At 38.2% G+C, this 26,185-nt stretch overlaps 1 protein-coding gene across 2 annotated transcripts in view; it reads right to left on the bottom strand.

Moving 5' to 3' along the window:
• Positions 1 to 4,792: 4,792 nt before the first annotated feature.
• The window catches only part of cog6 (component of oligomeric golgi complex 6), a 39,584-nt gene continuing 18,191 nt past the window's right edge, over positions 4,793 to 26,185 (bottom strand). The window contains exons 9-19 of one of the 2 annotated variants that reach the window (XM_079481665.1): positions 24,969 to 25,097; positions 23,726 to 23,817; positions 23,564 to 23,628; positions 21,809 to 21,900; positions 21,523 to 21,640; positions 18,653 to 18,784; positions 17,953 to 18,120; positions 17,010 to 17,117; positions 13,063 to 13,116; positions 12,880 to 12,959; positions 4,793 to 7,774 (exon numbers count right to left, since the gene is read on the bottom strand). In XM_079481665.1, coding sequence (XP_079337791.1) covers positions 7,627 to 7,774; positions 12,880 to 12,959; positions 13,063 to 13,116; positions 17,010 to 17,117; positions 17,953 to 18,120; positions 18,653 to 18,784; positions 21,523 to 21,640; positions 21,809 to 21,900; positions 23,564 to 23,628; positions 23,726 to 23,817; positions 24,969 to 25,097 — 1,186 coding nt within the window. In that variant the 3' untranslated portion in view covers positions 4,793 to 7,626. The remainder of the gene's footprint in view (positions 7,775 to 12,879; positions 12,960 to 13,062; positions 13,117 to 17,009; positions 17,118 to 17,952; positions 18,121 to 18,652; positions 18,785 to 21,522; positions 21,641 to 21,808; positions 21,901 to 23,563; positions 23,629 to 23,725; positions 23,818 to 24,968; positions 25,098 to 26,185) is intronic. The other variant, XM_079481666.1, reaches the window with a different exon arrangement.

Here is a 26,185-nt window from a genome sequence, read left to right as displayed (position 1 = left end):
GACGTGGCATTGAGCGTTCCAGATATGTTTAAGGGTGTTATAAAAAGTTCCACTCCCATCTTAGAGTGTAAAAAATACAGGCCGTGTGTTTTTAACAGCTCTTTAGAGTCGCTCCAACCATGAGCGTCTGGCCCTGTGACAGAACAATGAATAACCACATGCAAAAAAGAGAGCCGTGCGCTGAACCCTGAGCCACTAACTAGAATCTCTTATTCATGATCCTCAAAGAGGGACACAGTGTCTCTCTGTTTTATATCACATTAGATAATCTACCCTCTCTCTCACTCGCTTTTCAGCATTTTTTGCGCAGAATTTTTTTTTTTTAAATTGGCCACTTTCTCTCTCTCTAAGGCCTTGGAAAAACACACTGAGAGGGCAGGGTTGATTTATTAGTTCAGGGCAGGATTTGATATTGCCTACACTGTAAAAAACATATTCTCCCCAAAAAGATTTACTATGGTCAAAATGCGGTCGAAATACGGTCAAAAACGTAAAATTATTATACTGTAAAAAGAGAAAACAGGGAAAAATATTTATTATATCCTGTAATTTTACAGGAATTTTGTTTTATTTTATGGTATATTCTTATATGGCGTTTTCTTACTGATTTATTTACAGTGTACGCTTACGCAGTAGAAAACTGTAATTTTACAGATTTGTACAGTTTTATTTGATTGATTTTCACATATATTTTTTTAATTTAAATTGCAGAAATAGATTGCAAATTTACAAGATGGTTATAAAATAACATGAAATGTATTTTAATAACAGTGTAACGTCACCTTTTGTGACAAAAACTTTTATTTTACGGTATTTTACTAGCGCCCCAGTTGGCGGAAATATTTACAGCGTAGGATTATTTTATATAGACATACAATTCTATGCACTTAGATTGAAAGAGGCAGCCAAACGATATACAGAAACTTTATGAAGTAGGCTTTTGTATTTTTGTAAAGGGTATAACTGCAGCCTGGAGATCTCCAAAAGAGGCGGGGAACTTCAAAATGGGACTTGACTTCAATCAATTGACAGGCAGACACACCTCACCCTATGCACAATCCTCCTTCTGAAGTTCATGCACCAGTTCAGAGATCTGCACGAAGTTACATTGACTTTTTGGCCTCTTCAGATACCCAGAACACTCAAGCAACCATATGGCAATGCCATGGCAACCAACCACAACACACCAGCATCATAATGGCCAGTTTGGTTCAGGCAAACATCACTCACATTTACTTCAACAAAAAAAGATGCAATTACTCAAGCTTTAGGAAATATTTTCATCTACTTTAGAGTAAACATACTTTAAAAATAATAATTGGACCCTTGCAAAATTTTCACCAAACTAGCTTAAGTGCATCTCCCACTTTATTGCATCTCCGAAATGTAAGTGTGGAAAATGAATACTGTAGTTTCCATGAGAACAATGTAAATCATCTCTGTTTATCCAATATCATTAGTTGGCCGGCCGAATGCGAACCCAAAAGTTTCATGAATTTTTCGAAGTAGACGGCAACATGCGTGCACGTTGCATAACCTAAGCTTTCATTCAAACACAGTTAATGCAGAGGGGATTCGGTAGTGGGCAGAAACCCAGATTAATTTAACAATAGCAGTCTACGAATTTGGCTGAAATGGTAAATTCCTGCGGAAGTCGTCTGGAGCGAGGAAAGCAGGGAGATGAGCGTGCTGGAGGAGACTGAACTAACCTCTGATATCCCATTGACGTTTGGACAGCAGATGGCTGTTATTGACGAAGTGATAGACCTATTCAATTAATGAGTGAGATATGCAACGAATCAAGATTAAAAAACAGGTTTCAGTTTAAAGAATGCGTCTGACCTCATTGAGAGCTCGTGGCATCGCTGGATAAAGTCCAACAGTGCTTATTGATTCAAGCTCTTCTTCCTGTCAAAAGTGGTTTACATCAGATTGAATTGGCCTTTCTGCAGTCTTCAAAGATCAGGTTGACCTAGATGTTTATTTTAGTGTCAGAAGATGTGCTTCTTGTGATAGTTTGTTTATAACTTCCAGGTAATGCTCAACGCAAAACTCTGTACAACAAAATTAGGAACGTTTGTGGTGGTGTACCTTCGCAACACACAACAACCCTTTCCATTTCCGTAGTGTTACATTTTACGCTTATGAAATTATACCTGTGTGCCAACAAAACCTCTACGCAACAAAGAGATCGGTCGAACCGTGATGCTAATTTACGACATAAAAAGTCCCAAGGCTCCCATAGACGTGCACCATCACCAGTGAAATACATACTGTGGGTGCATGACCTGCAGTCTGTGGCAATCCTTTAAAAGAGCAAATTAACAGCTTATCTCCTGTTAACTGCAACCGGCAGCATATGCGAAACCAGTTTGTAGGTCATAGAGCAAACGCGGGGCATTTCCACCCCAGTTAACTGAAGGAAAAGACAGAGACAGAGAAACGGACGGACGGATGAGATGGATGGATAAGTCAGCTGTGTGCGCTGAAGTGTTAACCCTAATGGTTCCTCTTACACCTGCTCATGGAACACAACACCTGTTGCATATCGGCGAGCTCGGCGTGTAACACGTGCTAATGGGAAGGTGTGAGCGCGTGCGTGCCTGGTTAAACACGACCATGTGCTTCAGTGCACACTATACACGGGCAAACCCGAAACACCAGCTGCTGGAATACTCATTAACCCGCAGCACTTTCATTCAACCCAGCGGCATAAATGTTTATGGCATACTTATGGATATTTTATGAACTTTTTTGAAGGTTCTTTGAGCTACGATGTAAAATCATAACTGATATCAAGCGGCCAGACAAAAGAGCTCTGCTTGAATTAGGAAATGCATGAAATCTTTATACGCAGTATAACATGTGGGTTGTAAGCGGAGTATTTGTTATGTGTTCGGGTAACAACGAAGGTTGGATTCAAGTCAGACCCTCCCGGACATAAAACTTCTTAAGACCCAAACCGATCCTACAGAACCTAAACTCAGACCAACTGCAGACTTCTATTGCTGTGGTCACATTAGACTTTAATCCATTGACCGGAAAAACAAGCTTGCAAACAGCCGGTGCCCGAGTTTCATCATGTCTTAGGGGGGTCCCCACCATGGGATGTTTCTTCATATGCGGGACCAAAAATCGTAAAACTTTCATTGAAAATTTTGTAAAACTGTTCGAAATATATTATCGGAGTGTCTATTTAAACTGAGTGCAAATAGCCTGCCTTGAACAAAACACAAAATTGCAGCTGAGGGACCCCCTTTTGTGCCACTTATAGGGCGTCCTTAATGCCTTATGGGGCATAAAGATCCCCCAATTCCTCCCAATTTGAGCCCTGCAAAAAACTGCAATATCAATGCATTCCAGACTCCAAGATTGGAGAACTGTGACCTGCAAATTCATATCATGAGATGAATAAAAGATTTATATGGCACAGTGTAGGGGTTTCAACGTATTTAACATTAACTAGGGTCGGGCGATATATATGGCCCGATTTTTTTCACACCAAACCCGATTTTCTATTTTAATCGATTTCTTTTTTCTATTTAAAAACAAACTACAACTGACAAAGAAATTGCTCAAAACAAATGTACTCCATTTTTTTTGTTCTGATTTTCCTTTATGCAGTTTAATCTTAATTTCCCATTGGGGCATAAGTGTAACAGGAAACAAGCCTTAAAACAGTTTTCTAATAACCTCAAATTTACAGTGACACAATGCACCTTCAAAATAACTTAAAATATAAATAAAAAATGTAATTGTGTGTCCCTTTTTGGTCAAATAAATGTAGCAAAAATGTCAAAATTAGATTGTACAAAAATACATACAGCAGTGGTATTCATAAAGTGCAAACAAAACTTTAAACAGTTTTCCTGAATCCCTGAAATTGTAAACAAAATGAAACATCTGCATCCATTACTTTAGTTTCAACATCCTTCATTTACAAATTTTTAGCCAGGAAGACAAGCCTGTCTACTACCCCTGGCTTGAGGCATGCCCGGTTACATGTAACAATGCCCTCTCCCACACTGAAAAGCCTATCTGATGGGGCACTTGTAGCAGGGACAGACAAGTGTTTTTTGGCCAGATTACCGAGCCTTGGGAAGTTTGGTTGTAGAAGTTAAAGAGAAAACAGATTTTCATTAAAAACAAATCGCCCTAAACGTCAAATTCGAGTTAATCGATAAAATCGATTTATCGCCCAGCCCTACTAGTAACTAATAAAAACGTTTTTAAAATAAAAAATAGAAATATTACAAATGAGTTGGTAACAGGAGTTCTAAGTATTAAACACAGTATATACATAAACACAAGGACAAAATAAGACGTAGACACAAGAATACAAATATAAGTAATAAACAAAAATGCAAAACAAATTACATGCAAATAGTATAAAAGCGAGTGGAAATTACTTTTTAAAGCAAAGTTGATTGTTTCTCAAATTTAAGGCAGAAACAAAAACCAACAGAAAATCCAAGATGACAAAGCGGTATTGCCCAATTCTATTTTGTATAACACAGCTTTTAAAAACCCAGTACGCGCACTATTGAATCCATGATGTGTAGATACCTGATGTCATGGCGTATGATATCATATCCGGTTATTGCCTGTATGTTTAGAGGACACTGTAGAAATTTTGCATGCTGAAACTCTAATGTGACCAAACTTTTCAGGATCAAATCTGAATTAAAAGCAAGACGCAAACCAACAGCAGATTCAGTAAGACTTTTAATGTTAGACCAATAACAATCCCGCTTTGACCCAGATCAATAATAAAAACCCAGACTCATACTTCACCACGCTGCCCATTTTAATGAACTGCAAATAATGTGAAACATTGAGCCACTATATACAGTGAATGAACAGTCAGTCGGAGCAATGAGATTCTTGTAAATGTTCGGTTTTGAATACTGGTCAAGTTAAGCATCTCCTTTAGCACAGAGCGACCATTAAGCAACTGAACAACTAGCAAAAAACACAATTATAAGAGAAAATAAAAAGTATTCTGGTGAAATTAATGATGGGTGGACTCTGAATGTTTTATATTACAAACATTAGCATTAAAACGAAAGAAATTAAATCCAAACTGGTACTTTTAAGTGTTTTAAAGGTCCAGTGTGTAATTCTTGGGAGGATCTATTGACAAAAACGCAATATAATACACAACTATGTGTTCAGAGGTGTATGAAGACATTACATAATGAGGCTTTATATTTTTAATACATTTGAATGAGCTATTTCTATTTACATACACGCGGGTCCACTTACATGGAATTCACCATGTTGTTTCTAAAGTAGCCCTAAATGGACAAACTACTCTACAGAGAGCATTTCCTAAATAAGTTATCTCCTTCTGCAAAAGGGTGAAAATGTAACAAAATGTTTGTCCTTTGACAATATATTAAAGAGTTCAGAGGCAAAGTTATTTTTTAAAAGAGTCGAGGGAATTTACACTCTTAAAACATTCAGTTGTCATGATATACTGTTTTTCTATCTTGTAACAGATATTGTGGTCTTGCTTGACAAGACCTTATTCTGTAGATACAGATGATAAAGTTTGTCTTGTTGGTTCAATGAATTGAATCAGGCTTGGTGCTCTAGAAGTAAGTCTACGGAAAACCCTGGACTCATAAAATAAGGTGGGGTTTGTCTAGATGTGAATTCAGCCATCTATCTATTCTCAGCCATGATGTTATGACATTACACAGTCCGAGACCTAAGCGCTGACCCCACTTAGATAGTGTCGCATGGTCAATGTGCAAGGTTGAGAGTGGGCGTGGCTAAGGGAATGTGACGGACCTGCACAGCCTGCCAAAAGACACTTAATATAGAAACACAACATCTAAATATACTGTATACACACCCCCAAAAGCATCAGTATGTATGACCAAGATGCACTCCTAGCAAAGTTAGTTTAGTTGTGATCTACATTACATTTGTTTAGTTTGTTTACCTTTATGGCTTTAAATAACGTTTGATCGTTCATCAAAATATGAAAATTCTGTTATCATTCACTCGCCCTCATTTCATTTCAGACCTGTATGACTTCATTTCTTCTGCAGAACACAAAAGAAGATATTTGAAGAATGTTGGTAACAACGGTGGTAGCCATTCACTTCTATTGTCTAGACACAAAACCAATGCACATGAATGGTTGTTCTGTTCCTCAAAATATCTTCTTTTGGTTTTGCAGAAGAAAGAAAGTCATACAGGTTTGAAATGACAGGAGGGTTTGTTAATAATGACAGAATTTTCATTTTTGGGTGAACTATCGCTTGAATCTTTTAGGCTAGTGAAAGTGAAAATGTGAAGTAGAACGATTTTTAAAATGTGACTTCAAACGTAAAATAGCTTTTTGAAACCTTTTAAATCTCATTGAATGTTTTTTTCATAAAAAATAAAAAAGTGCTTTTGAAGTCCTCTCAGACAGGCTGCACGCAAAACTTTTTCAGCTCAAACGACGGGTTTCAGGTTTAGATGCTGTGCGATAACCAAAATGGGTTTCCGTGCTTTCCGCAGACATAACTTGGTTTAAAAATAGCCCTCTGAATTCATAACCCATTTCAAAGAACACCACACAGTCACCTTTGTACTTCACTTGACTTTGCTGTTTGCTAACTAAAGCCTTCAGCTGAACGCGAGGCATGTGAGGGGCGGCTCGGCTACGGGCACCATCGGGAGAGTCCCTTTACTGCGGCCATGTGACAGGCTGAAAATATTCCCCCAGAAGAGCCTCGGGCCAATATCACACACTGACTTCACTGTAGTCTCCTCGTACCCCAGCAGCTTTTATCTGTCACCCTCGTGTCTTTACGATTCCATCTGCATCCATTTCAGTACTGGCATCTTTCTATTAATAGTCGAAAAGCAATGCGCCTTTTTATGCGTTTGGTTAAATTTAGTTGACGAATGAGTGCTGGCGACAGCTTTGTCTGCAATTAAAGGATGTCATGACTGCCATTGGTCCGCTAACATGAAAGCCCCATTGTCTTGAGAGAATGCATTCCACTTTCTCCTCATTGGTCGACGGCTCCGCTGGGTGGCCGCAAAACTATCTCTTTCAAGACGTTTTGAAAAAAACAGCACACAGAGACATAGACTTGCGTATGATTTTTAAAGCAGTTTTGATTTAATGAAGTGTTTTTGAATACAGACTGAAGCTGAGTCACATCAGGCTCTCCGTGGTCGTGTGTGTGTGTAAGAAAAAGCCCTGTGTATGTAATGTAATGACTGGATGTATATTTGAGTGCGTGTGGTTATGAAATAGTCTGCATTTTGCTTCTCCGGGTCTGTTAGCGGGGATCTCCGTTCACGTGGGGAGAAAAAACAAATATTTCTTTACAAGTCGAGCTGTTCTCTTCACTGGCAAACAGCACTGTCCGCAAGTAACACGGGGGCAGCCCATGAGAACATCAACACAGAGACGTTTCTGTACACTCGATGTCTTTAAAGTGTCTTTACTTTACCCTTCCATAGTTTACAAAAGTCCCGTCACCAAATGACACAGTCCTGTGGTTAGAATCCGACGTCGGCCAGGCCACACAGTGGATGATGCGCACGCTTTTGGTTATCACACGGCGTCTTCAGGTAGTTGGTCAAGTTTCGGTATGTTTGTGTGTGTGGCGTGTCTCAAGACAGCAGGGTTTGTACCTGCTGCGGCGATCTGTGCAGGACAGACTCTGGCTCTTTATAGCCGTTTGTGGGGTTGGTGGCGGCTTTGTACAGCTCTCCATACGCACGGCACACCAGCTCCGTGGACTGTTTGAAGATCTGCTCCCTGTGAAAGCGAAAAGAGAGAAATACAACACAAAATAATATTTTTATTTATGTTCTTTCAAATACACATGAAACAAAAGATGAAAGTCAAATGATTATTCATGTTACCATTCATCTCTTTAAATATTAATTATTATTTACATATGCTGTTGAATATCTTCCCTCATTTTAATGTATAACGGCTTGCGGGACCCTAGCAACCACTCTAGCAAATCCCTAGCAACCACCCCAATGCCCTGGCAACACTGCAGCAGGTAAAAAAAACACATTAAATTTTTGAAATTCTGATTATTATTGTCACAAACTCATATTGTAACTTGTAATATTAATGACATGTGTAGCATTCACATCGTCACATTTAAGCCAAACACCCATTTAGACCGCACTGTACATGTTATATATATATATATTTGATAATAGTCAAGGCTAACGTGCCTTGTTTCACATTTCGTGACACAACAAACCAAACCCATCACAAAAACACGACTGATAAATAAATCTAAGAACATGTTGGTAGTCAAAACTCGTGCTGTTTTGGTTTGGAGGTTGATTCTGCCCATCGTGGTTCTTGGAAACACATCACACATGCATCGGCCTAATTGACAAACTACACACGCTGATCAGAGCACTGCTGGGCGAGGACAGTGTGACAGCAGGGACACACACAGCACTGATCTGGGTTCAGGACTAACACTGCCCTCTACAGGTGCTCCTCTGGCAACACACATCCCGATGATACATTCATCAGATCATTCGTTCTTCTGTTAATCTGCTATTTACATTTTTGCCAAGTGCTTTTCCTTGCATGAAGTACAAAACACAGTGTATGTGACCCTGACTGTGAAAGCCAGGATAAAGTCTCAAAGCCTTAAGAATTTTACTATGATATCCATTTTTGACATGGCCTTACTCAGTCAATATTAAAGATATCAAGTTTATATTAACTTCTCTTTTTTACAGAATGTTTTTAACATCATAGCATGGTTTTATAAAACACAATATAATGTGTGCAATACATTGTCTTTAAAAAGGGCTTGACTGTCAAGGTGACAAAATAAAGTTCTTAAAAAGGTGTTTCAGTTAAAAAGTGGCAGAACACGATAGGGTATTTTTTTAAGATTATTTAATGTAATAATTTAGGGGTCCATTCTTTTTTACAGTACAGCTAATATAAAAAATTATATTACTATGTTTTGTTACACATTAGTAGACATTATAGCTTTTCACTTAAAAGCACGGAGCTGGTTGATCGCTGTTTGATCCGTGGCCAATTCAAGTCGATCAGGCTTGTCCCCTCCCATCTCCTTCAGGCCATATCCACCACACTCACACACATTATCAACACCTCCCTGCTCACTGGCACTTTTCCATCCACATTCAAACAGGCCCAGGTCACACCTCTACTTAAGAAACCCACATTGGACCCCTCTTCTACCAACAGTTACAGACCTGTCCCTCTCTTATTGCTAAAACTCTTGATAGGGCAGTTTTCAACCAGGTGTCTTTCTACCTATCCCAGAACAAACTACTGGATGACAAGCAGTCTGGCTTCAATACGAACTGCACTGCTATCGGTCAAGAAGCACTGCGGCTAGCCAAGGCGGAATCTAAATCTAAATCCTCGGTCCTGATTCTGCTAGACCTATCTGCAGCGTTTGACACCATCAATCACCAGATACTGTGATCCCCTCTCTGCTGGTTCAAATTCTACCTCTCCAGCATATCCTTCAGGCTGTCATGAAGGGGCTCGCTGTCCACTGCTCACCACATGGTCACTGGGGTTCCTCAGGTTTAGGTTCTTGGGCCGCTGTTTTTGTCCATCTAAAGACATCCTTAGGACCCCGCATACAGGCACGTGGCTTCTCGTATCACTGTTATGCTGACGACACCCAGATCTAAATCTCGTGTCACCCAGACGACCAGCAACACCTTGTATTGCCTTCTCATAAGGGCAGTAAATCGTTTTCCCGCTCATTCTCCTTCACAACTCCTTCCTGGCTAACATCCTTCCTAACTCTGTCCGGTCAACCACATCTCTCACAACCTTAAAAAAACTATTTAAAACCCACCTCTTCTGTAAATACCTGACAGACAATTATGTATGTACACTAACCCTCTTCTCTCAACAGGTAGTGGTCAAGCTTTTGTTGAAAATAGTATTTGTATAAGCGCCTAATGTACTATTGCTCTTTTATTACATATCGCTAATTGCTCCCTGAAAACTTTGTAAGTCGCTTTGGATAAAAGCGTCTGCTAAATGACTAAATGTAAATGTTCTGTTATAATTACTTTGAACACAACATCTAATCGCATTTGCAAAGATATATGCAGGTATATATGACAATGTTTTTTTCATAGCATTTTTTTCTAAAGGTCTTGCCATTCCTTTAAAGGAACACTTCTTTCTTTCTTAAGTTAGTTTTTTACATCATTTGTCACATTATTTGCATATAAAACTGGAAGGCACATACTTCCATCATCAAAGTAATCCAAATTCCATACAGATTTTAGTAAAGCAAGCTATGTACAGGCAAGCAGATAAGGTCATTGAAAAAAAATGTGTTTCTCACAAATATGCCATTCTGCACTTTAGTATGCACACATTGTATGCTTTGCTATTATGATGTGAAGTAGATTTGATATTTTAATATTAAAATAAAACAATGTGGCTTAATGCATTAAGCGTTTTAGAAAGTGCCCAAATCTAACTGGTTCCTGTGTGTCTCACAACGAAATATCGCTGTTCTTCCGAAACCTCAGAATTCGAAGTTTGTCAGTATAATGAAAAAACACTACTTTTTAAATGATTAAATACTGTGTTCTCAACGTTGACTAGCAATTTATAATACAAACAAAGGTAACTTATAACAATGATGTATGCCAAAAACAATCTCGAAATATGCATATACAAGGTTTCAGAAGAACAGCAAACATATATAAAATGATAACTAGTAATGAGAGAAACAATAAAATATAAAGTTATTGATGTGATTCCATATTTGAACTTGTTGCTTTGATTCAAATTAGCTAAATCACTTCAAAATATGAATCCTTTTCTTATAAAAACATTTGATGTTGCTTCAAAAGACATGTATTCACTCAATGTAGTCATTTAGATTACCTTAATAATGAATGTATGGGCTTACTGGAGCTTTAATACTTTGATACCTACAGTATACTGTATGTACATACAATGATGGACATTGTTATACTGTAAAATAATGATAAAACAATTGTTCAACTCAACTCAGGAAAGATAAGGATGACTAACTTGTGAGAGAAATTTAAGGTGACCTTTTCCCTAAAGATGTGTGCTGATAAAAAGAATAAAAAAGATAATGATTTTTATATAATAATTTGATGGTTATTTGTTGCATCTCCTACTGCAGTGTGTAACAGCCCTAACATAATCCTGACGGAAAATGACATTATTTTTAATACATAAAACATTTAGGTTGTGGATAAAAAAACAATAATGTAAGATTCAATTCTTTTAACTGAAACTTTGCTTTTCTTTCTAGCACATGCAGGGTTGAGTCACATGTGACATGTTTATGTGTGGGAGAGCGAGGGAGAGATAGTCCGAAAGGAGAGAGAAATGGACCAGGAGCTAATTAGTTGTGCCAAGCCTGTGGACGAGTCCATCTCCATTAATAGAGAACATTAACTTGAGGGACAGTGAGTGCTCCTCAAGCCTGTTACATTTCCCAGTAACAATTGTGACTCAGTGTGCGCGGCTCTGTGCCGCTCAAATAGCAACATTGCACTGATGCACTGACACTAAAAGCATGCTCTAACAGCGAGGAAAAAAACAAGCGTGACAAATGCAGGAGAAACCTCTCACGCTTACCCCTCTGTTAATGTGATGTGATTTCATTGATTGGTGTGATCAGAATAACGCAGATAAATGGGATTTTATGAGAAAAACACGAACGCTGATCGAAGATCCATTTATGTTTCCATTGTTTACGAAAATTTGTCACGAGACGTGCAGAAATCAATGAGATTCGAAGTGCTGCCATATTTGAATTTAGCGCTAATATGTGTTGTTTTTAATGCTAAATAAGTTCAAAATATTGGCTGGTGTTGTATTGTGCGATTGTATCACAATATTTTTTACAAAATATAAACAATACACGAATAGTCAAATAACAGATTTACCTTCTAAATGTCAACAAAATAACAAGTTATTAATTACTGCAAAAGCAGAGAGCTTCATAAAGCAGTAAAGCACAAAATAAATAAAAAATATACATTAAAATACAATATATATATGTTGATGTAGGTCACGTTACTATCGGCACAACAAATAAGAATAAACAGACATCTCATCGTAAAACGCAATATATTACGACCTATAAATTTGCTTCCAAAGACAATTTATCATTCCAATTTATGAAATAGAAAAAATATATATAACGGATGTACAAGTTCTGTAGAGCTTCATTTAGGGACCAACATATGTAAAAAACTAAAGACGCACCGATACATCGGCAATTATTGAAAAAATATTGATAAAAATATTTTTATCACCGTGGGCTATCGACCGATAGTTAAGAAACAGCCGATGATCAGGGTTGATATATCGTGTCAATGAAAAGCGGACAGGAAAATGCAATGAATTTGTGCTCAGTATATAAAACATATTATGAAACATCACCAGTTTGATGTACAAACATTTCAAAAGATGTTCAGAAAGTTAAGAATATTAATTTACTCTTCAGAATCAATATCGGCAGATATAAATCTGAATAATTGGTATCGGTGGGGGAATTTAGTATCGTTGCAGCATCGATTTGTTAAAAAAATATCGGTTTGTGTTTGATTGAAGAAAAGTGATATCAAGGCCAGTATGAAGGTAATGCATTTTTGGGTGAAATATATGAGCTTCTTTTATACTGTCCCAAAACACTGGTCCCCAAAAATTCACTTTAACAGCAATTAAAAGATCAGCTTGGACTTTCAACTAAACATGATTTTTAGGTGAGTTATTCCTTTAAAAGAGAGGGCTTATAGTTAAAATCAGAGGGGGAAATGTGTACTTTCAGTGTTAAACCCTCAGACTCATCATCAAGATGTGTTATATAAATATAATGTGACTCATACTTGATAGCGGCGCTGAGCAGGAAGTTCAGCTGCGGCATTAAAAGTGTATCAGGGGAGGCCAAATAACGGTCAAACTGGACCTGTGAGAGAAACAGAGACAAAAACACAAAAAAATACATGAACAAAACAAGAAAGCGGAGGAAAGAAGAGGTGATAAAATCCACCGAGAGAAACACGACTCACCATGGCTGTTTTTAAGGATGTGCTGTCCATGCCGGGGAGGTTGGCCAAAGGCCCCTGAAAGAGAAAACGGAGCAAAAACATAAGACAAAAAAACACGACCGCTTTAACGAACAAGAGCTATGAATTCAGCCAGCCTTCAGCGCAGATATAACACATGAAGACAAGAAAGAATAGGGAGAACCGAAGAATAAGTGAGAGATTTCGTAGCCTGTGACACTGAAGAGAAAACAAAAATCGGACAATCTGTCATATTTAGCGGCACATACTTAATCTTATGCACACACACAAAAGGGAAATACTTGTCATGACAGCTCTTGTCCTTTAAGAAAAAAGATATTTGCAGATAATTTTATGCTAATGGTTATCACCCCTTATGGCAATGCCGAGAACACAACTTGTACATGATCTGCATTATAAATTGCGTGTGAAGTTGTGCGTGTGCAGCTAGAAGCATTTGACTTTTATGCGCTTGTAGCAATACACTACATCAATAGAATCCTAATGTATATCAACATACTACACTTACCACGGTAAAACCAAAGTAATACTTTGAAATGAAATGAAGAACTGAGCACAAAGACTCATTATGAAAACGTCAAGTGGAGCTTCTTGCAAACGAATCGAAATGTTTTCAAAATGATGCAATAAAAAAATTACACAAAGTTGGCATTGGAGGTCTAGATTGATTAATCATGTCTGTGATGGACACCAGGAGCCATATAAAGCTGAGACGGGCCATAATTAACAGCACGGGCTGACACTGAAGACATTGATGCGGTAGGCGAGACAGTTGTGTCCTGTGCTGGTGGACAGCAGGTGTCCAGAGACGCTTAGTCACACGCCAGCCTTTTACGGGGGTGTGTGATGAGGACAGGCGTGGAAATGCCTGGACTGCACTGCTGTGCCAAGACCCACACGCGCACACACTTTTTTTCTGTGCCTTTTCTTTCTCGCCTTTCTTTCTATAATATACCACCTCGTTTAAATGTCCTCACGTATTCAGAAGTCACAGAGTTCTTCAGACATTTCTTCGCCTGACAATTAATGAGCTCAACTCCAAAGAATCAAACCCCCCAAAATATAATCTCGTCATGCCGTCATGTCAGCGGGATTTTATCGGTGGAATATAAAAGGAAAGAAGCTTGTTTACTAGACATTTAAGCCAAATTAAAAAATTGGCAAAATATGGAAAAAAAAGTCAGACATAGAGCAATCGGTAATATATACGCGTCGATAACTTCTAAATGAAATGAGGTATTGTCACCAAATTTGACATGTTAATGTATGGGCACAGTCCAAGGAAAAAAAAGGTGGTGACCTCATATGACACAAAAGTATGTACTGTACATATCACCATTGGCACATATTGTTCTCCTTTTACAAATTGGGTGACAGCGCAACCTATTAGTCAAAAGCTATAAGCAAGTGTATGGTGTTGAAAGTGCTTTCAGCTATGGTTTTAAAATGCTTTTAGGTTGCTTTTCAAAAACACATCAGCAACATTCGCTTCCATTTCTGTTCTTGTAGGCCTGTAGCCCATAATTGCTGCTTGCAGCTATATTTGTATTATCATTATTCTTATATATATTGGTGTGTGAAAAAAACCTGTATCTAGTCTACAAAATAAATAGTCATAGGCTCAATCGCATACTGTGACAGTATGTACTTAATTTGAAGTAGTGCTTACTTCTCGACCCCGTCATGTGTAGTAGTACTATATATGCCATTTTAAATTCTGATAGCTACTCTGTGACAGACCTGTGGCCTCATGGGATAGTAAAGTTTCAGATGTGATGCACACATGGTCGAACTTCAATTGTGTATTTTCTTTGCGTACTGATAGATGCATACTCTGTGTTAGGACATATATTACTCACATACATTTATTTTGGCACATTATGTTGGAAAGTAGCCATACGTGACTGTGTGGTCTTAACAGCAAACAGCATAGTGACATTTTCTTTGGAGGGGTGAACAATCTCTTCAAAATACTTTAACCAGAAATCTGCAATGATTTGTACGTACCTTACTCTACATAGCTAACATAAAAACAAACTACAAGTAACTCTGTGCCCTCTTAGCCTCAGAGCTAGGGTTGAACGAATAATCAAAATCAAATCGCAAACGCAATACGAGACGTTGCGATTTGCAAATCGCAAGATGCTGCGATGTGGACGCGATGTGAAAAATAGGAAACGCTATATAAACATGAAAATCTGTTCCGCTGTGAATGCCATTCAGAAGGCCGCACACACAGCCAGTATTACACTTGCGCGTCTCTGCCCCTATACCTGACGTGCACACACAGCCTGTGTAACACTCGCGCGTCTCTGCACCTGGCGCCGCGTCTCCTGGACAAGCCGTTTGGACTTGAGGCGAAGTCTCAAGTGCATTTGGCTATATGGACCAGGCTTGAAGCACGCTGTGTCAACTCCTGGCTCCCCGTTTCAAACGTATGTAAATTCTATCTAACGGTTTTGCATTATTTCACTTGGATGAAATTAAACATTTAACACATTTTCTACTTGTTTTTCAAATCCCAAATACTTAAAAATGAATAAATCAGCTATTTACTATTTACTATTAAATCAGCTATTCACTATTTATCATGTACTGTTTTAATAATTCACTAACACAATAGAAAACTTTATGGATTTAAGGGTTATAATGGGAGTTAGTTTCCATTAAAACAAATACATCAAAGTGTAGGCCTACACTGGTATTTGGATTCTATTGGTGTGATGTAATCTGGCTGTTGGTAACCAATAGAATAATAGTAATTCCTGTTTGAATAAAGCCCAAAACACACTTCAAAGGGAATTTTATAATGGTTTTAATGGAAACGATTAGAATTTCTAAGAAGTTTTTTATTGTTTTATTTCAGCAGGCTAACTATACCCATACTGTGCTTCACACTACTGACAATGTTGAGCTGAAGCTTGACTTAGAAAAATGTAATCGCAATCTCAATGTCGGTCAAAAAAAAAGAAAATCGCAATTAGATATTTTCCCCAAATCACACAGCCCTACTCAGAGCTTTGCAAACCCATGTGACTTATAATAAATAACATATTTATTTAAAAAAACATTTGATTTGTCAATTCTCTAAATGCGAGAGATGGAGCATATGTGCGACAGATGTGTACAGGTAATCATGTTAACAGCCTTAAGTCTATATTCTGTTCTTGTTCAATCTCGGACCATTTCCTGCCATGGAACGAATAAGTGGAAATCCGCGAGCGTGATTTTATTCATGAGCCTTTTACAGTGGAGTAACCATGGTAATGAGGTCTAAAGAGGGGCCATATGAACAATACAGAGTATTCCTCTAAAAGTGATAGAAAAGATAATAAGGAACTAATGTGTGCTATTACCATATGGTTGTGTGTTGGGGCTAATGCAGGTAAAATGAGTAAAAATTATTTCCGGTTATTTTATAATGCCGTTTCTTCAAATAATCTGCCACTTTTGCAAGCATGGGATCAAAATAAAACAAGTAAACAAGACACAAATGTTCATGTTATACTTATTCGAAATAAAAAAACATGTATCGTCCAAACTGCAGGCTGTTGCCAACCAGAACATGTGTGGTCACAGGTGTGCGCTTTTAAAGCTTTGAACTTGCTCATCCAATCAGATTTTACAGCCAAACTTCTTGTGGCTTGAATAAGAAGTTTCCGAACATTCAATCCAAAACTTCAGGCTCCAACAAGAGAAGCCCCATTATATCTGATAATGAAGAGAACATCTGAAATAGTTGCCGGCCAACTGCTCAGTGAAGATAATTTCTCTAAAAGCTTTATTTCTGGGACTTGATGATGCGTATAATTAACGTTTGTGCCATTTTAGAGCGGGTGGGAGGAGAGCCAGTTCAAGCACAGTCTCAAGTACTCAAATTCAAATCCTGTGTCTTCCCGTGAAGAAAGAGTTTTTGGATGAGGTCTTACCTGTTCTTTGGTGTGTTGCTGAACGCAGCTGTAGATGTGACTCAGTGCAGCTCTGGTCAGAACGTATGTCGCCTGCTCATTGATTAAAGTGTCCAAATGAGCTTCGATCTACAGTGTATGCGCAGTAAGAAAGAAATGAAAATAAGATATTGATTATTTTCAATATATCGAGAATATTAAGAATGATACATAATAATGATAAAAATATAGCTGCAAGCAGCAATTACGGGGTCAAGCCGTACAAGGGCACAAAGGGAAATACGTGTTATCATGTATGATTTTTGAAAATCATATTCAAATTTATTGGTTAAAGTCTAAGCAACACAATGAAAATGCTTATTACCTTTGACCACGCTGTCAACAAATTAATATGAGGTGAACAAGATGTGCTACTGATGTAGTATACACGGTTTTGAGTCAACATCTCAAAGTATCGCAAAGATACAGATATATGACCCTTTGGTATGCTCACCTTCAAATTGTAATAACTTTCTCTCATGAGTGTCTCTGAAATGGTTACATTATAATCAATGTAGTGGTCTAAAATCTATGCGTCCAACACGCAGAACAATGCGGTTGCCCTGTTTCTATTTCTGAGCTCGCAAAGCTGCTCCAGCCACTAGTTTAGTCGACCTATCTGAAATCAAATGTTCTTAATGACAATTGTAAAGGTGTGAATTGATCAGTAAGAACTTTATCGTATTATATATATTTTTTATAAGTAACATCTGACCACAACATCAAAGCACCTTCTAATGTTTTGTCTCTGGAATTAATTGTGTTTAATGTGTACACACACATAACTAGAATTTGTAAACCAAATTTACCTTTAATAGGGCAAACAGATTTGTGGACATTAGATTCATTGTGGACATTCGGGTGAAGTAACCTGTCTTTCTTCCCCTTATAATTTCAGAAATAGATTCAGTAAACATCAGCACACCTGAAACTCCAGCATTTCCAAGCGTTTGTCTGTGAACTCGAAGAGAGCCAGTGTGGTCTTCATCATGTAGAGGGAATTCACCATGTATGTGGCCATGTCGGCTGTGCCCAGATTACTGGCTGATACCGTACACAACTGCAGAAGGGGGTCGAGGATACAGGACAATACCTGAGCGAGAATGTTAAGGACACGGTTATAACGTCAAATCATTACATGAACAGAAATGTAGCAATAAAAATACGCCAATAGAATTCACATGTATACACAAACACAAGTCATATTTAAACAATATTTAAGTAACAATCTCATTACAAGGTTTTTATATTTCTTGCATCTGGATAAGAAAGTGTGTGTAGATTAACTGTTTAAAGCATATAGTCTGAATAAGCTGTATTAATGAAAACATCTAGTCTCATTTAATTAAATGAATAGGTCTGTTCTTAGATGCTGATGGTCAATACAATATTTCAGTCATGCTAAAATAAACAAAAATGTACCTTTAGTTTACATATTAAAGGCTATATTTTCTATTGGAAAGATGACAGTAACTTGTATTTTAATGAAACAAGATATAAGAGAAGTGGCATGATTAAGCTTAATATATTCACAATATTGCACAAGCTGTCATACAATTCTGCCGAAATGGCTGAAACCTCTCTCCAATAAAAGCTCGAAAACAAATGCAGTAAAACCAAGTCACCTGTGCGAAGTCAGCCTGACGGGTGTCTAGAGGCAGCACTGAGGAATCATGGGAGGTCAAAACCTCTCTGAGGAGCGACAGAGTCTGAGTGAGAGACGCTGTGGGACCCAAATCAGGAGGAGGGAGCTCGACCTATAAGACACAGAGAGAGAAACAGAGGGATGCCATTTTAAATGCAAGTGCGAAGTTGTTTGAAATGCCGGGCCCTATCATACACTCGGTCCAAGGCTTTTTGGATTTTTGCTAGTTACAGCCTGACAGAGATCACATTTTTCCTGTCCGGTTTAAATAGCAAATGCATTTCGCTCATTTGTGCAACCATTTGTTGGTCTAAAAAATGAGGTGTGCTCAGGCGGATTTTTGAAGAACTGAAAATAGACTGTGCCATAGACCAACTCAAACCTGGTCTAAAGTCTAAAGTCAATGGCGCAATATAAATTACAATGTTAAAGATTATCAATGTGGACATAAAGATAAAAATCCAGCTTGTCCTGTAGATGGTCTGCTTGCGCACTGTAACCTCTCGCACAAGCAGACGTGTTTTCTTTCTGGAGAAGTGTCTGCTCTTCCGAATACTGCCATGTAAATAGCAAATCCGCGCCATGCGCTTTAAACCATCAGCTTAGATCGTTAAAATAGGTTCTTTAATATTTGAAGTGGGAATCGATAACTTTTGCCTCGCTATCGCCATCTCTGTTTAACATAAAACAGCAAGTTACTTGAAGGAAAAAGTGCCATTACCTTCAGGGATAAGTAAAACGACAGTTTGACACACTAATTTATGTAGATGCTTAATAACGAACTTTTTTATTTATTTTAACAAATGAATACGGAACAACTTTAGCTAGTGAGAAGGGAAAATAAAAACCAGACACATTTTGTAATTTTTCGTGATGCTTTGTCGTGTCTAGTGTAGACACAGCGTTGTAATAACGTTTAGTTTTATTGATACAGATAATAAAGGGTCAGACCGATTCAATTAAATATCATCTTACAATTATTTTTAAATAACTAATTTAAAAAAGCTAAACTGAGGGGTATCTGATAACTACAAAAACTTTAAATACTACTACAGCCAAAGGCACTGTGAGATGTACCAGAGACTAGCTCTCTTAGTTAAGGACATAAAGAGACAAAGGCCAAAAATATTATAAAATGGCAAAGCAAAAAAACACAGACGATTATTAGTTAAATCTTCCTTTTAAGGTTTGAGTGATGCAGTTAACAAGAAAGACATGTATTAACTCTTCCAGTTCAGGATCCTCAGAATCAAGCTGAATGTGTATGACGGAGAGAGCCTGACTAATAAACACCCTACCAGTCGAGCACTAGCAAGAGCGTGTCTGTCTCTAATAGGGCTTATTAGCTCTGGCTTGTGTTCAAGGCAGCGATACGTCCCGAGCCTGAGGTGATTTGATTAGAGCACTGTTAAGGCGATAATTCTCTCAGAAGTGTGCACCGGGGGCCATCTTGTTCTGGCTATCGATCCACACTTGTTGATAAAGCTAGTACGTGTTTGGGGATATTTTGGGGGTAATTTAAAATCCCTGGTGCGAGAATGCTGTTTTTCAGTCGGTTGGTAAAAACTCAGTTGGTGATGAGTTAAGAGTGAACTTTCAATTGTGTTGAGTGCAAGAGAATAAAGTGTTCAAGATGCACATTGCAACTAGCAATTGCAAGTAGCTGTATTCAACAGGTACACTCTTAATAAAAGGTGCTTTGATGCTATAGCAGAGTCTTTTGGTTCCAAAAAGGTTCTTTGTGGCGAAAAACGTTTTTTCAGATTATAAAAAAGTAAGAAAGAGATGCTTCATTAAGGAACCTTTGACTGAATGGTTCTGTGTGGAACCAACAATGGTTCTTCTATGGCATCGCTGTGAAGAACATTTTAAGCCCCTTTATTTATAACAGTGTAGTTCACGCCATGCAGTGTTGGGAAGGAACAAACTAAAAGTAGAGACGCTACTAATCTAGCTACATATAATGTCACATTAAATAGTACACAGTTTGAGATGATATCATTGTCTGGAAAGTCTGATTCCCTTTTGCAAACTGTTTCGTCTGAAAGGAAGTTAAAAAGTGTGACTCATTCTAATAAATTGGTTGGTCTTTTATTGAGCCTTAGAGAGTCAAATGTATTCTAAATGGTAATCTCAGATAGATCATTGGAAAGTCTGATTCTTTATAGTGAGTCTGTTTATTTCATTTATTTGTGAAGTATGATTCAACTGGTCCTTACTTAATGTTTCACAGTCAAAAATCATTCTAATGAATCAGTCCTCACAAACAGATGTCGTTTGTGTGTAAATGATTTTTATTTCGTTCTAAGTTATATTTAGGACCTTTTGATAGGACAGTAAATAAATGGACTGAAAAGAACATGATTGAGAGGGGAACAGGATCAACAAAACACGCTGAATTGGGACTCGAACTCTCCCAGCTCAGTTGCTATAGACCACTTTGTAAGTCGTAAACAATGCTCAGGAAACACTTCTGGTTTCATTTTTATTTTATTTTATGTACATTTACGCATTTAGCTGACATGTTTATATTATTTATTTATATCTTACATTAAAGATATCCATTTTCCTTTCTGATTCAGTTATAATTGTTCTGTTGGTTGTATTTTGTTCAAACACTGAAACGTTCCTCTGGCCCAGCGTTGTTTATGTCTTCCAAAGAGTGGTCTATATGTCGGAAATCAAGTTATAATGTTGTGTACTACCGTGCTTGTGCTATGAACCGGGCTTTATCTACTCTGAATATCCTTTGCTCTTATAACAATTTGTACATGTGAATGTATATTTAAGTAAGTATATTTAATGTCACAAAGGATTCTAAGCATGTCGACAAGACGTGCAGGTACTCACTTTATCCATGAGACGACTGGCGTGAAGGCTGAGACTGTTAAAGAACATCTTCTTACTGAGCATGTGCATCTCGTCCATAGTCATTAACAGAGAGGAAACACTGGTACCCACGATGACACTGTGAGGACAAAGACGAGCACCAAGAAATGTTACAAGTTATATCCAAACTTATCTGTTCTAGCTGTTTAATAACTATCACATGAGCTTACCAATGACCATTTAGTAAAAGAAGAGGTTTACTTTGAAATGCAGGACATAAACGCATGAAAAAGCCTGGTGTTTATACCTGATGGTGTGATAGTAAAACTTGAGCAGGTTGGAGAGTTTATACAGGAGAACTGCACCAGGTTCGGCAACGATGACCTGCTCTATACGAACCTGACAGACGATGAAACAAATCAACAAATCGTCACCTTCATGTACTTTCCAAAGAGAAACATTCATCCGTTGTCACTTTGTGAGTTATTTTGGTGTCATTGGAAACCTTGGCTCCAAACTTAAAAAATGACTATCTCCGATTTCATTTCCGGTATGCAAATGTTCCCGCTAATTTGCATTTTATGAAAAAAAAAAAAAAATGAACTAGTCCCTGGATTTTTGCCCGATCGGAACCAAACCAACGCTGATAAATTCTGTGGAGTGTGAATGTAAATATTCATTGAAAAAAATGTGAAATTTTGATTCAGGGTCGCTAGGGGGCATCAAAACATCAAAACCGGAAGTAGCCAGTTTCACTAAAATGACCATAACTCGTGAACCATTTGAGCTATCTTTAAGGGGCTTAGACCGTATATGTCGACCCTTTTTTTTTGAGTGTGAATGTAAATAATCTTTGAAAAAAAGTTGAAATTTGTATTCATACACGGTAGGGGGGGGGCAAAAACTGAACTGGGCGGAGCCTATCACATAAAAATGGCCATAAATCCAGAACGGATTAACACATCATCATGGGGCTTGGAACAAATGTGTAGACCATCACTCCGAGGTCACTTACAAAAGAAGGTGGCGTTTGGACACTAGGTGGCGCTAAACCAGTAAAAATGGCAAAATTGACACACATTTCAATTCTAAAAACAATTGTGTATCACGTGACATTTGACATATACCCAAACTATTTACATTATATGATATCTCTTCTCATTCTGAACAACTTTGCCTCTAGAACCATTTCTGTCGATCAAACGGTTTGTGAGTTTTCGCTGATAATGTCAAAAACTACTTTCACAAACTAGTCCTTGGTTTTTCAACCGATTGGAACCAAACCAATGCAGATGACTTCTGTGGAGTGTGAATGTAAATAATCATTGAAAAAACGTTGAAATTTATATTCATACACGGTAGGGGGGCCCAAAAACTGAACTGGGCGGAGCCTATGACACTTAAACGGACGTTGTTAGAGAAGGATTTGAGATAGCTTCACGTGGACTTTACACATATGTGTAGACCACCATTCTTGTAGTATACGTGCATGTTTCTGTAAGCATGCATAGTTTCTATGAGTTCATACCTGTCATTTTTCTGTGCGTGTGTGTGTGTGTTGGACTTTGATCCTTCATGCGTGTGTTGAGGTGTGACCCCCTAACCTGTTCATGAATGCACGACTGCTTTTGACTGCCTTAAAATTCGAAACCCGGTAAATGCTGCTTGCAGCTTTAATTTTATTTTATTTTTTTAACACTTTAAATGATGCTGACAGATTTTTATTTATCTTTCTTGCTTCTTTGTTTTACCTTTTTGGCCAAAATTATCAATATCAGTCACTTTCACAAACTGGGTTGTCAAAGTTCCTGTTAATCTCCATTTTTATCGGTTGAAATTTTCACCTTTCTTGTTTGGCATGTCATTACAATTTTGTACGTAGCTTTAGTGCATTCAAATACATACTTAACTGTGGAAATGTTGTTAAACCCTTTTTAAAAAATTAGTGTTTTATTGTAGTCAAAGCATAGTAACATTAACAATGAGTAGTTTTTTGGCGAATTGATTTGTTTTTATTGTGTATTGTTTACTTTTACAAATAAAAACAAAAAATTTGTTTAACCTTAAGTGGTCTGCAGACTCCTTCAGTGATGTGGCCAACAACTTCCTGCATGTTCTCCTCAACCCCTGTCCAAACACAGCGAGACAATCTGTCAGCAACCTAACCCCACACATTGAGATAATTTCAAAATGTTCTGTATGATCTGTGCTGGACGGTGTGTACCTTGTATGGTAACCTGTTTGAGCAGGGCTTCCAGATGTTCCTTCTCTGAGGCAGTGGCTTGATGGAGCCAGGCCAACATGTCGCCAACATACCTGACCAAAAACAGAATGCGAAAATACAGCGACCGAATTTATCTAAAGAAAATGTATCAATCATTACAAAAAATGCAAACTTTCCTATCATCTTTATCCTATTACCAGAGCCATGAGATAGAGAGAGTCGCGTCAACTCCGTTGACTCCAATGGAACAGTTTTTCACAGCAATGGCGGTTCATGGAGGCTCTCAATAGTTCACAGAAGTTACTAGTAACGCATGGATCTGCGGCTAAACAGACCAAATGAGGTAAACTTGAAGCCTCCATAATAGTGACACGCGAAAATTTCGATCTTGCATTGTCCCAACTCTTTCTCTCAATGGCTCTGCATATTACTAAGTGGTTGCTACGGATTTGCTAGGCAGGAATATTTGGCAGTTTTTAATTCTGATTGGCTAGTCGTGACATCCTATTTAAGCTTTCATTGATGTCAGTAACTTCAGTTCTTAGTATGAGCAATAGTAAAAGCGATGTCTGCTTTAGCAAACAGCTTTGGTTAACCCTGCACATGTGGAAGCTGGATGACCACATGATTAACTGCTTCAAACGTTGAGTCTAAATGTCCACAGTAGTAGTTACATCAATTTGAGTTATAGATTTTCAGAGACTTGAGGCTATCACACAGCCAGCTATCATTACGTCGGCTCCATATCCTTTAACAGAGCCAGTGGGAGGGAAGCACCATTCTGAGAATAAACCGCTTCCCAGTTTTATCGACGTTCCTGGTTTCTGACAGGAGGGGTGTAAGAGGCCATTCGAACACTTGACGGGGTGCTGGCCTGGAGCGTGCGCTTCGATCCATAGATCTCAACAGCCCAACCTTTCTCTGAACCCACGCTAAGTAATTCTCTGAAAGAGCGAGTGCTTCCCTGAAAGAATCAGGTTGGGTTTAATGTGCTTACAGGCTGAATTGGATTTGCAGCTTTGGTAGACGCGGCTTAGATACGCGGAGAACATAAGAGTGTGACAACGTTAATCAGAGATGGAGAGGCTTTTAGACGTTAACAGCAGTGTGACCCTAAAAACGACCCTCAATTACTAGCGCTGGGATATTATTAGAACGGGAAAGTGATAATGTCGTCCTCCGTGGTTTCGGCAGGTTTTCAATGGAATGATTGGATGAGACGCAGGCGTGTGAGGGGCTGTACCTCATGGGATCGTGTGAGTGCATCTCGATGGGTCTCGGGGTGCCGCCGGGACCACCACGGGTCAGGGCGTCGATAAACCCTCGAACCACGGCAGAGCGCCTCGCTGTTCCGAATTCATCCAGCGTGTACCTGCAAAGCAAAAGCAAGAATAAGGGTCTTTTCGTGTGTGTTTTTTCTTATTCGTCATCCTTGAAATGCTTAGGTGATCAAAGCAGTGGGAGATTAACATAAAACTCAATACCGGTTTCTTAAATTTCCTAGGAAACCCTGTAAAATCCAAAACAATATTTTAGAGTCCATTCATTTTAAGGGGTATATGAAGTAACTTTCTATATATTACTAGATACAGCTTTAAAATTTTAATAACAAACTTTAATTTAGCAGTTTCAGCTCACAAGGAGGTTCATTGCCACACTGACATTTAACCACAGACCATAAATCCAATTATATTTCTATTTTTTGTATTTATTATATTACATAGAATACGTTAAAAATAGAATACAAATATTGAAATATTAAAACAATGCTTGATTACCTAATGTACAAAAATATGGTTGCATCAAGCATATAAAAGCCACAATCCTTAAGGACTTGTACATATCACTAATCTCACCATTTACCCAAACGAGGCTATGGCTTCAGTTATATAAATAAGGGAAATAAGACTAAAATACTACATAATGTATTTACAACCCTATTGATAAACATACAGACTCAACGAGAAAGCAAAACATTAACAAACTAGATTCGGAGATCTGTCACAAAATATAACAGTCTTTCTCGGACCTTCTGTAAGAAACCAGTGAAAGAATAATACTTTAGGTTAGAGAGATCCAGGGTCAAACACAAAGACGCCAAACAGTTATGAAGTTAGGAAACGCGGCTGTGTTTTGATGTACGAGCTGAGAACGACCCTGCGCAGACTAAACAGTAGCGTCCACAGCAGCCAGAGAAAAAGGGAGGCGAGGAGGGATGGAGAGGTTTGGAACGGATTCCAGGAACTTAGGAGGCTCCGTCCTCTCCTTTCCCTCCTCTGGCCTTGGACTAGCCCAGATAAACTCGCCACAGGCCGGGAGAATGAGAGAGAAAGATCATGATAAAGTGTGAGAAAAGGCTTCTCCGTAAACGCGTAAGCTCATCCACGTATTAAAAAAAGCATGAGGTTACTGCAGCACCTTGGAAACCTGTATTGTCTTTGAAAGATAAAATGAAACTTT

This window comes from Barbatula barbatula (assembly GCF_947034865.1).
Source record: "Barbatula barbatula genome assembly, chromosome: 19".
NCBI classification, from domain to species: Eukaryota; Metazoa; Chordata; class Actinopteri; order Cypriniformes; family Nemacheilidae; genus Barbatula; species Barbatula barbatula.
Note: the sequence above shows the minus strand (reverse complement) of the source record. Positions and strands in the feature narration are given on the sequence as shown.